Source organism: Embiotoca jacksoni, unplaced genomic scaffold (genome assembly GCF_022577435.1).
Source record: "Embiotoca jacksoni isolate LCO1_2020_lvr unplaced genomic scaffold, fEmbJac1.0.p SCAF_14, whole genome shotgun sequence".
In the NCBI taxonomy this organism is placed as follows: Eukaryota; Metazoa; Chordata; class Actinopteri; family Embiotocidae; genus Embiotoca; species Embiotoca jacksoni.
Genome location: NW_027185274.1, coordinates 13,152,031 through 13,166,365, shown reverse-complemented (window position 1 = coordinate 13,166,365; position 14,335 = coordinate 13,152,031). Strand labels below are relative to the sequence as shown.

The following is a 14,335-nucleotide window of genomic DNA, read 5'->3' as shown; positions in this document are numbered from 1 at the left end:
ATTGGTGGTTTTATTTACTGAATTTAACCAAAACATGGTTGCAGTCATTTACAAAAGGATAAATATTCTTTAGGTTGACCTGGGCAAAAACTATATTGTATTTTGATAGATGATACTCTATCTAATTGTACACAGACTTAATTAATTGTGGTAATTACAGACTACACTTCAGAAAATCATCTTTAGCGTACGACTGACCACAAACTCACTATGCACCCACACAATGACCGGTACCAGCAGAATCTCCTTGCATTTTTACTCAAAGATTTGATGTTTCTACTTTTAAAAAGAGGGTGCAGCACAGTATATTAAACTGAGAACTTACCTCCCTTTGAAACAGCTGGTTCCTCAGCCTCTGCTCCTTCTCCTACACCTCTATTGGCAAGGAAGCCACCGTGGCTTGGGACAGCTATGCTGAAACACAAATATAAACATTTTTGTAAATGTGTGGCTGTGTATCTTTTGTCTCGTATTTAAAAGTTATATGTAATTGTATGTAGTGTACAACAGGGTGTGTTTCATGTCACACCCCTCTCTCTCCCCCTTGTTTCCCGTCTGCCTCTATACTACTTACCATCAAAAAACCAGAAACAAAGGCACAAGGTATTTGCTGCCAGGTCACCCACCATCAGTGTATTGACACTTACACAACATTAGTTCTCCTGTCACACCAACACACCTCTCCCTGCTGCAAACACACTCCACCGGACAGAGGGGCTCCCCGAGGCTGCGCCACTTCGGCTTTGTCCTCCACTGGGAGACAAGCTTTGCTTTGCCGGGTCGCAGAACGAGCACTGTGGTGGTCAGAACGACGACCGCAACCAACAGCAGACTCAGGATCCCTGCACACAGTTCCCATTGTATCATGTATATATAAAATAAAAAGGGCGAATTTCTGCACCACAAAATACTGAACAATAAAAATACCGACCAGCAATCACTCCCCAGTCAGGCAGAAGGTTGAGTTTGTGCTGCTTGACAATCCCATATTTGACCAACTGTGCTGGAGTCATGGGTTGAAATACAGCAGCCCTAGGGTCACACTCTGTCCCCTCCTCACTGACCACCACTACCATACTCCGCTGAGGGACAGCGCTGTCCACAAATACATACTTCCCTGTATCTGAAAAAACATGAGCAAACCTGAGGGTAGAAGAAGAAAAAGGAGACGAGAGGAGTGAAAAGCTTATTGTTACAAAAAGAAATTCAAGATGATGAATACTGTGTGGACTCTGCACTACCTTGAAGAGTTGAAGTTTGTCTGCTTTATGAGTATCTGCAGATTTCTGAAGGCACCAAAGTCCCAGCTGGGGTTACTGTTGAACAGGTGGTCTTTTGGATACACCGGAAAGTGGCTGCGATTGCGGTCTTAGAAAATTAAATATAGTTAGGAGTAAAATGATAGTGTTTACACACACAAAAAAATAAATAAATCATGATTTAATGATAAAACCACCATAAAAGTATACACAATCAGTGGTACCAGTGTGGTTGATGGAGAGATGAAAAATGAGCATGTCACCAGAGGAGACACAGGCAATGGGATTGGGGATTCGAGGAAAGACACCCAGGTCACCATCATCATCTTCTGTGCTTTTCCTGTTTCTGGGTGTTGTGTTTAGGATTTCTACTGGTTCTGGATACAGATACATCTGTGTCAGATCTACATGGTTGGGGTTTCATTGAAATTTCAAGTTTCCTGTAAAATGATATCAGATCCAGAAAACAAACAGGTTCCGTAGAAGCATAGGAAAAGAAAAAGCATGAATCAATAGGACAAGTCTGGTTACCTGACAGAAAGTGATTGACGATGTCTTTTTGTGTGGGAATCCAACCAAACACTCCCTCAGAGTCAAACTGGACCAAATGTATTTTCCCAATATTGTTTACATGGATATCCGGTCCTAAAACATTCATTATTGACTGGAAATAAACACAAACAACAGATGAGAAAAGCAACTGCAGTATGATACAACAGCTTGCTACATAAATTGAACCAATAGTGTGTGATCAACTGTGGCATGTTGTGATTGTCTGTCATAATCATATTTCTTCCGAGTACTGAATCTAGTATACAGTTTTTCTGTAGTACAATATGTGTATTACATCTGTTTTAAATAATGTTCTATACATTTACTGTAAATTGTGCTCTCCATGACTAAAAAGGAATTTAGGTAAATATCCTGCACTAGACACAAAGACTGCTGTTGTTGTTGTGGTTGTTAAAATGATAATCTGTGGACATAAACAGCTGGCAAACTATGATAAAAACTTGGAGATGCTATATATCTGTAGACGGGGCTACACACAGTCGCACAAAAACCTGCACATAGATGATGAAACTAGTGGAAAATGATAGGACCAAGTAGCCAATCTGGTGAACTTTCGTAGTGAGAGGAGTTCATTATCTATAACTTCCCCTTCACCATACACAATGATATCACACAATCTGCTGCTGCAACACTTTTCCATGTGTCCTGCTGAGGCGCTGATAACTGCTGCGCTGAGCTTTCTGCCAACTAATCGATGTAGGTCGACCCTCCGGTCTGAGAAGTCTCTTGGCTGCATCGGTACAATACTAATGTCATATTTGTGCTTATTTTTATCTTCTTGTAGCAGCCTGCGAAAACCTTCCCCCTCAGTCACACACACATTTTGAGTGACTGATCAGTGGGTATAAGGTAAATAATGGGATTGAATGGGATAATTCTATGTGCTTGCAAGGTGCGGCTGATCATCAGTTTGTCAGTGGCCCTGTCAGCTTTCCCTCACCCTGGCCCAGACCGTGCTGCCTCTTTCTCTGAGGCTGAGCAGCAGGTGTCCGTCTGGCTCGAGCTTGGCAGAGAGTTGAGGCAGTCTGGAAAGGCAGGAAGTATTGCAAAGCTCCTCAGCGGACACATATCGCTCACACTGGCAGCTGAAGCGTCAGGATCACGCAGATAAGACAAGAGACAGAGTGGCCGCATTTCAGGTTATATACTACAAAGAAAGAATGATATATTTCTTTATTCATTTATTGCCAGTAGTTAACTCTATAGGCTACAATGTAGGAACAAGTTGAAAAATAAAAATATGTCTCACATGCCCATCTCCACATCCAGAGTTCCTCCATGTGGTCCGCAGGTGATATTACAGGAGTGGAGGGATGGCAACACACACTCTCTGGATGCTGCCAAACGTACCTCTCCTGCGGCACATCTTCTGTTTACCTGCAACACATAAACACAGACACCTGAGAGGACATACTTCAGAGACCAGGATGTTGTCGTTTGTTGCATCATTCAGGAATGAGCTACAGTACATAACTGTACAGGAAGATATTTTCCCCATCTCACATTGTCATATTGATTTCTATCTCACAAAAACACAATGTGGAAACAATATTATAAAATGATGGTGTCAAATCAATGTAGCGTTGTTTTAACAGGTTGGGAGAGATTGTCTACCTCTAAAAACAAATCAATCTGAACTTTTAGTACTGGGCTCAAAACACCCTTGAAACTTCTTATCCAATCACATCGTTACCCTGGATGACATAGCCTTGGCCTTCAGCCCCACTGAGGAATCTTAGAGGTATTTATGGTCAGGATAGGGCAAATCAAAAAGACTCCTTTCGTTCATCCACTCAACATTAACAAAATCAGGAACATCCCGTCTCAAAACGATGCGGAGAAATTAATCCACTCATCTATTACTACAGTAATTCTCCGTTGTCAGGATGTGTTAATAACTGTGAAAAGCCTCCAGGTGATCCACAAAGCTGCAATATGAGTGCTGTAGGGAGCTAGCAATGAAAACCATATTCCTCCCATTTTAGCTTTTCTACTTCAACTTCCTATAAAATTGGAATCTGGAATTCTGCTCCTGACTTAAAGAGCCCTTAATAATCAAGCTCCATCCTACATTAAAGGTCATCCCAGGCAAACTTCCTACTTTAAAGTATTGGCTTAAAACTTTCCTTTTTGACAAAGCTTACAAATAGGGAAGGCTAAAATCACCATGAACCATCGCTTCACTATGGTCTCCATGTGTTTGCCAGCCAGAATTGAATTGTTTGCATGTTTCTGGGATACTTTAACATCAGACATTTGAAAATTGGGTGCAGGCTAAGTCTATTGTGCTGCATAAGAACGTGTCTCTCAATCCACACCAAAAACACATATTAGGTTCAAGTTTATATATTTGAGTGAACACACACAAAGATGGGGAACACTTTAATAAAAGGATACAGATTTTTAAACAATATTCCTGGTTTTACTGACCTCAGGCTGGCAGTCCAATTCATTGTCAGAAGTAGAGCTTTTGAAATCCAGTTCATTGTAGAAGATGAAACCAGTTCTGCACAAACACGAGCCATCAGAATACTGGAAGGCACGGTTCTTACCAATGCAGGTGCAAGAAGAAGAACCTGAGGAAACAAGTGTGACATATGATCAACAGAGATACTTTCATGTACAGATGAGCAACACTTTTGAAACTTTTCTCTACAAAACTGCAAAAATAAATAAATTATCTGAATATCTAACCAGCTGGTGAGGTGGAGGAGCTGCCACAGGGAAAGCAGGCCTTCTGAGCAGGCAGGTGGTTGAAAGTGTCAACTGGACATGAGTTACAGTCGCCCATTTTGTTGGCATGAGTGCGGCTGCCAAAGGAGCCAGGCGGACATGATATTGGTTGGGAGGATCCCATGGGACAGACATAGCCAATGGGGCAAGGGTTACTCTTGTAGTTGTCTGTACCTGTTGCATTAGAATCAGTTTACACTTTGAGTTAGGCAGTGAAATTAAAAAATATTTTACAATTGAGCTGATTATAATTCCTTTCATAATATGAAGTACCTGGGGGACAATAGTATCCTGGTGGACATGTAAGGCACTGCAGAATGGGGGAGAGGTATGGACGATAGGTGCCCCCCTCACACACACTACAGCAGCTGTTTTTGGATCCCCTTAGCCCACTGGTGTTGACAGGCATCAAACCCCCTTCGCAGGACTTCATGGCAGAGCTGTTGGCTGGGCAGTAATAGGGAAACGGACAGCTGTGGAGCATGGTAACAGGTTATTTATAAAGCTATAACCAACACCCAGCAGAATTAGTCGAAACCCATTCAGCTTTCATCCTTTGAACAGTTAAAGCCTCTCCTCGTCATATGAATGTTACAGCAGACATCCAGCCATTTTCATGCCAGGTTTTAGGCTATTAGACCTTTCATGCACTCACAGTTGTTTGGGGTTGTAGTAGGAATGGGATCCCTCGGGACATAAATAACCTTCTGGACAGACTTGAGGCTCAGCAGTCTGAGGTCCACAGTATGACCCAGCTCTGCAGAGCTTCTCTGAAACTGCACCTGGATTACGAGCAAAAACCCATTACAGAAGAACCTCATTGCAGTGTTTCGGGAAGAAAGTATACCAAAAAAAAAAAAAGACTCGACCTACTGTATATATTAGCTTCTGTATGCTATCATTATAAAATGTGCTGACAAACCCACCAACGGGACATTGATAAGAGGCCCTACAGGGTATCCCTTCCACATTGGGCCTTCCTGTAGTCCGAGGGTCTGGGCAGAATGTTCCCCCTGCACAGGGTTTACATTGGTTGGGTGCAGCAGCTCCAGGAAGCAGCCTCTTTGTGCCCGCTGGGCAGAGGATGGGGGGTCCAGACCCACTGCACCAGAAGCCAGGTGGGCAGGGACTGTTAGAGTAGTCTGTAAGTCCTGGAAAATAATAGTTTTCTTAAAAACCTCTTCATCAACTCACACACAATGACCAAACTATAAACTAGAAGAGCAACTGCAGAGCACAGACAGGTATGATTCATTACCAAAATAACTCAAATGAAAATATTGTCATTATTACGATGTGAGTTTTTGTTATATTAAAATTTAAATGTATATTATTGTTAACAATACCATATAGCACACCCCTAATCCACACATATTCAGCACGGTTTAAAATGAAGTAACAACTGAATCATGAAGTTTATCATAATGGCTGCAGCAAAAGTGTAGTGCTTTACTAATCGTATTTAAGCAGCACTCAGTTAAGCATACAAAGGACCAGAGGAAGAGGAGGGGATTATCCATGAGTTTAAGTAACATTTAAATTCAATCTGAACCGCAATGCATTTGTGAGGGGGATTGGAAAAGTTTTTTTTTGTTGTTGTTTTTTTTGAGATCACTCAACCATCACGGCAACCTCAGGTGACGAGTTTTAAATTCAGTGCCTTCACTTCATTGTACTTTCTTCATTCTTAGCTCATGCATGAGTATAAACGTGTGCACTGACACTGAAATTAAAACAACCCAGAAAGGCAATTGTCTTTGAACTGTCCTCACAAGTGTAAAGTCAAACCCACCAGAGAGAGGCCTATTAAGGTGTATTTTACACCTCATTACAGTATACAATAGGACCAATAAATAACAGAATTAAAAGGGGGGAAATCACCTTTGACAGAAAAAAAGGATTTGTATATTTAATCTGAGTTCATTTTTTTTTTAAATGTTGTGCTTTGCTCTGTGTGAAGTACAGTATGTCGCACCTGTGCTGTTACAGTGTGACCCAGCGGGGCAGGGCAGGCAGTCACCCTTGCTGTCTGCTCCAGGGGAAGCTCGATAAGTGTATAGAGGACATGGCCTCGGTCCTGTCCCTCCATTGTAGTCACTGCCAGGCAGACCATCACAGTACTGGCCAGCAGGACACAAATGAATGACTGAATCTCCTGCATACAAACAAAACAAATTAAAAATGTAGACAAAATGTATATATTGTTTGCGGTGGTATAGTTTTATGGCCCATTTATTGCGCTTGTTTTTATCAGTTGAATAATTTATTTCAATTATTTACTTATCCACTTTTATGGCTCATATTGCCACTGGCCATCCTTCTTACTCGTTAACCTTTAATGAGCCCGGGCTCAGACATCATTCTCAAAGCAGGGTCTCCTGCCTCTTTCTAATTGAAAGCCTGTTGTTTTAACTGGAGTCACAGACTTCTCCAATCCTGCAGTTATTTAAGTATACTGTGTTGACATGAGTGCAGTTGACTGCCTGGTAGGGTAGCAATCAAGCAGCAGGCTGCTTCCCAGGCATCAGGACAGAAAACTGTTTGTATAGGTTAACTGTAAGGAGTCTCAAACTACACGGTGTCCTTCCTGGTTTATTGACCCAGTAAACCTAATTACAGCAGGTAGGAAACACGTCTAAGCACGCAAATCAGCTCATACCAGGTTTACACCAATACTGAGGTGGGCAGGGTAAGCAGTCCTGTAGGCTGGCACCTCCTGGGAAGATTCTGATGGTATTTGCAGGACACAACTGAGCCCGTTGTGTGCCTTCAGGACAATAAAAACCTAAAATAAAAAGTACATTCAGTTTTTAAGAATGTATTTTAAGTAACTTCACTAAAAGCTGGGGTAGAAATGATCTCAAGAGTTATACAAACTGAGAATAAAGAACAAAAATGTCTGCATAGAATCTAAATATCAATTCTTGGTAGCACTGTTGGTTTTTAAAATGTATCGTACCTGGTGGACATGGTCCAGCACACTGCACACCCCACTGGCACTGGGTCAGGTTAGACATTGGGCCCTGAGGGGTGAAATCTGCACTCCCAGAAACACAAAGATACCCTGCAGCACAAACACCTTGGATCCTACCAGCCCTAAAGAAAATAAACTGATCAAGTCAAAACACAAGATTCACTGCATACACACAGAAACATCTACACACAAAGTAACATTTAGAAGACACTAAAATGTATGCTTCATTAGACAGATAGAATAGTAATGATGTAATTTCTACCAACTCGGCATTTAACATTTTCCCAGGCATCAGGACAGAAAGAATAGATAGAATAGTAATGATGTAATTTCTACCAACTTAACATTTAACATTTTCCCCTCCCATGCTCTACATTCATTAAAATCATGCATCTCAATTTAGCTGTTCAGTGAACTGTAACTCCTGAACACGATATACTCCTGCATTAGGCTAATTGTGAGTACAAAGCAGAGATGAGTGTTTGCCTTTTAGCATTTGTCTCTATGTGCGGACAGGATGTGCATGGGCCAAATTGTGTGTCCATGAACATAATGTATGTTAATGCACTAGATGCCCTGTTTTTTTTTTTTTGCTTGCATGCAGGGTAGCTGTGATGCATCAAGGATACCTGCAGAACTTCCCTGGAGGGCAGGGTGAACACTCTCTCTCTTCCTGTAGTCCTCCTTGGTTTGAAACAGTGTATGTCCCATTAGGACAGGGCTGAGGCACCATTGTGCCTGAAAAAAACAACACAAAGCATGACTTATTACACAGTAATTAACACAAAGGCATTACTTCCACCAGCCATATTTGTTTTACTTTAGTTTGCATAAAATAAAGTCTAATGAAACATTTTTTTTCCCATTGTTGATCTGTTCTGGATAATGTTCACTAAACAAATAAATAATCATCTTGGCAAATAATAACTTTCTTTTCAAAAGTTTTAAGAGAAGGTGGATACCGCTGATGTCAATATAACCAAATTAAAATTACAGCTAGCATTCCATCACCACCTCATAAAAAGCACAACTTGATGTGCAATTCAAACAAACAAGACAAAGTATAGCATGATAATCAGTGAGCTGGAAAGTTTTAGTCCTTCATAGTTAAACTTGTCTTTCTAGCATACCTGCAGGGCAGAATGAGTGTGGTGGGCAGGGCCATGGCTCTCCCACGATGGCCTCCTCACAGTAGAATCCAGGTCGACAGGGGATGCAGCGATCTGAACCCGGGTTTGGCTGGTACTCTCCTGTGGGACAAGGCAAGGCCAGGGCAGAGCCCTCTGGACAGTAGTGGCCCTAGGACAGAGTGATAAAGGCACATCTGAGGGGGTGGCTTACATTTTGGCTGGACATTAATAACAATAATAATAATAATAATGGGGAAAAAGCTCCTGCATGCGTGGTAACCAATCAAAACAATGGATAATGGGGGTGAAGGGAATTTAGTGGAAGAGGGGGAATACTGGACAAAAAGAATGAAAATGTATATTGATAACCTTTACCTTGGGACAGAGGAAGGCATATGGAGTTGTTGAAGAGAAGTCAAAAGGGCAGTAGAAACCAGCAGCACAAGGGCCACTGGGCTTCGATAGACCCTCCGTGGAGCAGTAGTGTCCTGCAGGACAGGCAGAGCAGCACTCCATGGACACACCTCCTATGACAGAAAGACAACAGTAACAGTCAGGATACATAGTTTATGTACAGGCTTAATCAATTCAACATTCAATTAATCAAACAATGTTGTGACTCAACAGAAAAAGGCCATTTCATGATGAGTTTAAAAACCAGGCGCACCAGTGGTGTTGCGAATACTGCCAAGAGGACATGGACTTGGGGAGAGGCACCCTGCTGGACAGAAGTGGCCAACAGGACAAGGCCCATTCCTGGGAAGGTGGTCAGAGTTCTGAGGTGTTGGCGCCACAGCTCCACCTTGGCAGAAATAACCCTGCAAACACAGACCTAGACAAAAACAAACACACTATCAGTTTGTTTATCTGTAACTAATCGGTTTAACAAAGTCACCATAAAGGTGCTCGATTTGCTCTCAGGCTAAATTAAGTCTTCAAATATCTTAGTGTGCCGTCACCTTGTGGTGCTGAGGCTCCATATGAGCCACAGTACACTCCAGAGGGACAGGGTGTGCAGACAGAGAGAGAGTGGGCACCTGTCTGGTTGCTGAAAGTTCCTAAAGGGCAAGCCTGAGGAAGGGCTGTGCCAGCAGGACAAAAATAACCTAGAAATAAACCAATAATTCAATATTACTGCATGAATAAAAATCTGATCACTGCACAATATTGCTGCTATTTTTCTTAAAAGGTAACCGATTTGATTAAACTGTTCATTCAAAGTTGATCATCGCATCCTCACCAGCTGGGCAGGTTGAGGGCTCTTGAGTGGCTGAGGAGGAACACATGGTTCCTTTGATGCATGTAATGCAGCGGGCTGCTCCAGGGGCCAGACTGAAGGTGCCAGGTACACAGGGCACCTCCCTTGCTGAACCAACAGGACAGCTATGTCCAGCGGGGCAGATGTAGCCATGGGAACCATCAGATGGAGTGGCACTGGAGCTGCCACTCAAACACACATACCTGAAGGGAGGAGTAAACAAGGAAATCAAAGTTCATGTCATAAATGTTGCCATAAACTGACATTAATGAGACTGAACAATCTGTGAGTGAGAAAATATCATTTCAGTTTAACTCCTCAACGTAAGTGTCATTTTAAATGATGGTTATTACAATTATTGGTTTTGCAATGATGAATAATGTTCTCTGTTAGAGCACAGCTGTTGCAATTTGACAGGAATGCATTTACCATAACAGTTAGGGTTATACTTTTAAATTAGAATTGTTCAGTTCTAACTATTTACACCATCACATATAGCAGCTGAAGGTACAAAAAAAAAAAAACTGCTTAAACAACTTTCCATGTTTAAAATGAATGTTTTATGGATGAAATGTCTTTGAATTGCACTGTATTTTAATTACACTTCTCCCAAGTGTTCTCAGATCTTCTTATGTACAGCATATGAACAGAAATAAACTGAACCCTCGGCAACACTGAAGGGGTTTAAAGATGGTGAAGTAAATTTATCCCCAAAAAACTGTGACAATCCACTCAGAGCGAGGAGAGCTCAAACTCAAAAAGTATAGGAACAAGTGCAGAAGTGTTTACCCAGCGTGACACGGGAGGGCATCTGAGAGCTCTACCATTCCAGGACTGTCACAAAACAGTCCAGGTGGGCAGGGTGGACATTTGTTTACTTCCTTAAGTCCTTGAAAGATGGAAAGAGAGCCTTCAGGGCAGGGGAAGGGATAGCCAGAGCCAGAGGGGCAGTAATGGCCAGATGGACAAAGATGGCTTCCGGTTGAATTCCCCTGAGAAAAATGGGATAAAACAAAACTATGGTAACACTAATGACATTTGATGGCATAATTGGAATCGAAGAATGCATAATACTGCATTATGCTTAATGATAGCTTTCAAAGAAAATTGGTTCATGGTCAAGGAAGCATCAATAACCACAGCACCCCCTGGAAATGTGGCCCTTTTGTGATTTATCAGCATTTTAGTATTTTTTTTTTTTTTTTTTTTATTACAATCTACAAATCTGATCAAGATATTTGTGGTGAACATGAATGTTGACATAAAGGTGAAATTAGATTAAAGGTTGAAGGGTCCCCAATATCATTAAGGACCTTTCCCTAAGGACAAAGGTAGCTGGCCAACATCACCAGGTTGTGGATCCACAGAGGCAACAGAGAACAAGAGGAACACCTGAAACTCAGTGGAGTTCGGGCTGGTTGATCCACCAGGACAGTAGTATCCTGCCTCACAGAGTCCTGTGGGCTGGGACAGACCAGACCGAGAGCAGAACATTCCTGCAGGAAACACGAACAGATACAGTCATCATGAAGATTTGAAACACAGACTAGGATGCACACGAGTAGGTTTTCTTTTTAAAGTTTTAAAAAAAAAAATGGAATTAGGGTTTAACGATGTTGTGGAATATAACAATATTTTTTCTATACCGGCAGGGCAGGGCAGGCAGGCATCAGGACTGGAGGCTCCGAGCTGGCTCTGCACAGTGCCACGTGGGCAAGGGAACTCCAGTCCTAGAGTCAGACCAGCAGGGCAGTAGTGTCCAACAGGACACAGTGCAGGCTGGACGGTACCTTCAGCTGAGTCACACCAAGAAAAGTTAATAAACACAAAAGATATCTGATAAAGTCAAATATAATTAACATAATTACATGCAAAACTTTGGAAAGTCTGCCATCATTACATTTGAAGATACAGCTGCATTGTTAAAGAAACTGATTCTCTGATGCTGTGAAATTGTCACTTAGTTTAGATAGGATGAGCTGACTGGATTTCACCTCAATTGCATCCTACTCAACGCATCATTGCAACCAAAACCTTTTGACTTACAACCATAGGAGTTCTGATTCGCAACCAAAACTTTTTGACACAAGCTAAATTATAAAGTTTCTGACCAAAACCAACAAAACTGTAAGGCCAAGCATTTTTTGAAATCCAAATAATTTAATTCTCAGTTCATATATTTTTTACTTACTGGGTTAATTTCGGCTCTCAAAATAGTTTTTTATGCTTACATAAAAACAACACAAAAGTAGTTTCACATTTTTGCTGCAGATACTGGAATTTTAGGACCATCCATGTTTCCCACCTTGACAGTAGTATCCAGGGTTACAGGTGGTGCAGTTGCTCTGATGTGTCTTGCCTGTTTCAGAGCTAAATGTTCCTGCAGGACAAGGCATGGGAACTGGTGTTCCACTGGGGCAAAAGAAACCAGCTGGGCACAGAGCCTGATCTGCTTTGCTAGAGCCCCAGTCACAATAAAACCCTGCCCGGCAATCACCTTAAACACAAGAGGTTCAAAGAAAAACGAACAGATTTTAATGAAAAGAGAACTTTAAAATATTATAAGATATATTCAACTGTTGTTGTTGTCAATAAATCCAGTGAATATTCATTACTACAGCTCACAGTAACTTTTTAGATCTCTATGTGGGACTCAGCCCAAATCTCATTTATTCTCAGAGAAGATATCCACTTTAAAAAGGCGTCATGAACATAAACTTCATACACACCCATTTAAAACTGTTACTTAATATTTGCAGCGGCAAGGCATTGAATGTGGTATTGACTCAATATAAAGTTCAGTGCCTGATGTCAATGAAGGATAATGTCACTGAGCACAGCTATTTTAAATGGCTTTAGCATAAAAAAAAGAAGCCCCATGGGACAGAGGGATAAGACTAAGCTTTAGCTATACAGACGGTACCGCTGAGTAAAATCAGTTCATATCTACAATTAATTTTAATAAACTCGGGATTTAAGGTCATTACATCTACCTGCTTTAAGCCCTTGTTGGCAGAAAATCCCAGGTGGACAGAGAGATCCAGTGCTGTTGTCAGTTGGATTTGGCACCTTGGCACCCATCAGACAAAGAAACCCAGCAGCACACAGTCCTGAAGGCTCAACCAAACCTTCAGACCCACAGAAGTGACCTGCTGGACACCCTAAACACTGACCTGCAAACACAGAGAATGACAGCTTTGACCTCAGTCCTGACAGCGAAACCAGCTACCTGCCAGGTGAGATCCATCAACACTTGCCTACATGCTGCAGAAGTGTCTAAAGACAGTGAGATTTAAGGAACATTTAAAAAAAATAATCTTTATACATTTCAAAAAGACTGTTTTTGTAGTGTTCATGTAATCATTTTTAATTATAAAATGATTTAAATTATCTGTGCTTTAAATATTAAATGCATTAACATAATATTAATTTTAAAAAAAAAGTCTCTTAATCAAATTTAGTTGAAACAGCTTCAAAGGAGTTGACCATATTCTTTGTTAATGCTTGTGAATATATTTGTAGTTCTTTTGATGACCAGACCTGTAGTATGTTAGCCAGGTATAGTTTCTGAGATTTAATATTTTTTAACAAATTTGTTTCCAAATATATGAAGTATTAAAAGGAATCTCAGATTTGAATAATAAACTGTTGACTGAAGCCCTTAAGAGTTAGACCACATACATCTAACAACAACAACAAAAAAAGGCATTTACTGTCCAAATTAATTTTAGGTTATATATATATTTTTTTTCCTAAAAAGAAAAAAAAGCTAGCCAGAAATGCAAGTGAATAGCTCTTGGTTCTTCTTTTCACAAAAGGTTTTACCTGTGGTGGTGAGACCCTGGCTGTGGCTGTAGCTGCCTTTGGGGCATGGCAGCGGCTGACTGTCTGGACTCTCCCTGGGACAGATGTAGCCAGCTGGGCAGGGCAGAGGGCTGGAGACTCCAGTGGAGCTCCCCCTGGTGGGACTGGGACCCAGTGACTGACATTGGAACCCAGGAGGACAGGGAACACACTCTTTCTGTCCTGGTAAATCCTGGAACCAGCCTGGCAAAAGACATTCGAACAGTAAGGACATCTTCAGAGTGGCGAGGGAAGGAAGCCAGATAGATCGAATTTTTTTTTCGCTACAGCAGCATTTATAGATACAGGGTAAAGCAATAAAAATAACAGAGTAAAAAATATTAAATATAAAAATGCACAATATATAGAATAAAAATAGAATAATATTAAATTAAACTAACTCAACAATAGTGCAAAGGTTTAAACAACCAACAGTGCAACAGTGTTATTGTTGTGAGGTGGATAAATTAGTACAGGGCAAAGAAATGTCACTTTTACAGAGTTACTTCTTGTTTACCAAGAGGGCATGGTTTGCAGGCATCTTTGCCTTTTCCTCCAGCCTCAT

The 14,335-nt window shown here is 41.2% G+C and overlaps 2 protein-coding genes across 2 annotated transcripts in view; both read right to left on the bottom strand.

The window, feature by feature from the left end:
• LOC138197322 (uncharacterized) overlaps nucleotides 1-7,619 on the bottom strand; it is a 17,695-nt gene extending 10,076 nt beyond the window's left edge. Inside the window, exons 1-16 of the mRNA XM_069148069.1 lie at nucleotides 7,525-7,619; nucleotides 7,225-7,350; nucleotides 6,541-6,720; nucleotides 5,492-5,716; nucleotides 5,221-5,347; nucleotides 4,839-5,038; nucleotides 4,527-4,739; nucleotides 4,263-4,408; nucleotides 3,082-3,209; nucleotides 2,773-2,917; nucleotides 1,791-1,923; nucleotides 1,484-1,636; nucleotides 1,242-1,368; nucleotides 932-1,143; nucleotides 680-842; nucleotides 326-414 (exon numbers count right to left, since the gene is read on the bottom strand). Coding sequence (XP_069004170.1) covers nucleotides 326-414; nucleotides 680-842; nucleotides 932-1,143; nucleotides 1,242-1,368; nucleotides 1,484-1,636; nucleotides 1,791-1,923; nucleotides 2,773-2,917; nucleotides 3,082-3,209; nucleotides 4,263-4,408; nucleotides 4,527-4,739; nucleotides 4,839-5,038; nucleotides 5,221-5,347; nucleotides 5,492-5,716; nucleotides 6,541-6,720; nucleotides 7,225-7,350; nucleotides 7,525-7,582 — 2,425 coding nt within the window. The 5' untranslated portion in view covers nucleotides 7,583-7,619. The remainder of the gene's footprint in view (nucleotides 1-325; nucleotides 415-679; nucleotides 843-931; nucleotides 1,144-1,241; nucleotides 1,369-1,483; nucleotides 1,637-1,790; nucleotides 1,924-2,772; nucleotides 2,918-3,081; nucleotides 3,210-4,262; nucleotides 4,409-4,526; nucleotides 4,740-4,838; nucleotides 5,039-5,220; nucleotides 5,348-5,491; nucleotides 5,717-6,540; nucleotides 6,721-7,224; nucleotides 7,351-7,524) is intronic.
• Nucleotides 7,586-14,335, bottom strand: LOC138197511 (multiple epidermal growth factor-like domains protein 6; the record flags this gene model as incomplete). The annotated part of the gene is made up of 14 exons (XM_069148389.1): nucleotides 14,288-14,335; nucleotides 13,753-13,909; nucleotides 12,921-13,100; nucleotides 12,233-12,424; nucleotides 11,574-11,723; nucleotides 11,320-11,423; nucleotides 10,717-10,919; nucleotides 9,910-10,130; nucleotides 9,629-9,775; nucleotides 9,337-9,501; nucleotides 9,045-9,196; nucleotides 8,670-8,838; nucleotides 8,169-8,277; nucleotides 7,586-7,661 (listed from the first exon to the last, which is right to left on the bottom strand). Coding segments are annotated over exons 1-14 (2,073 nt in total), but the record flags the coding sequence as incomplete, so codon positions are not given.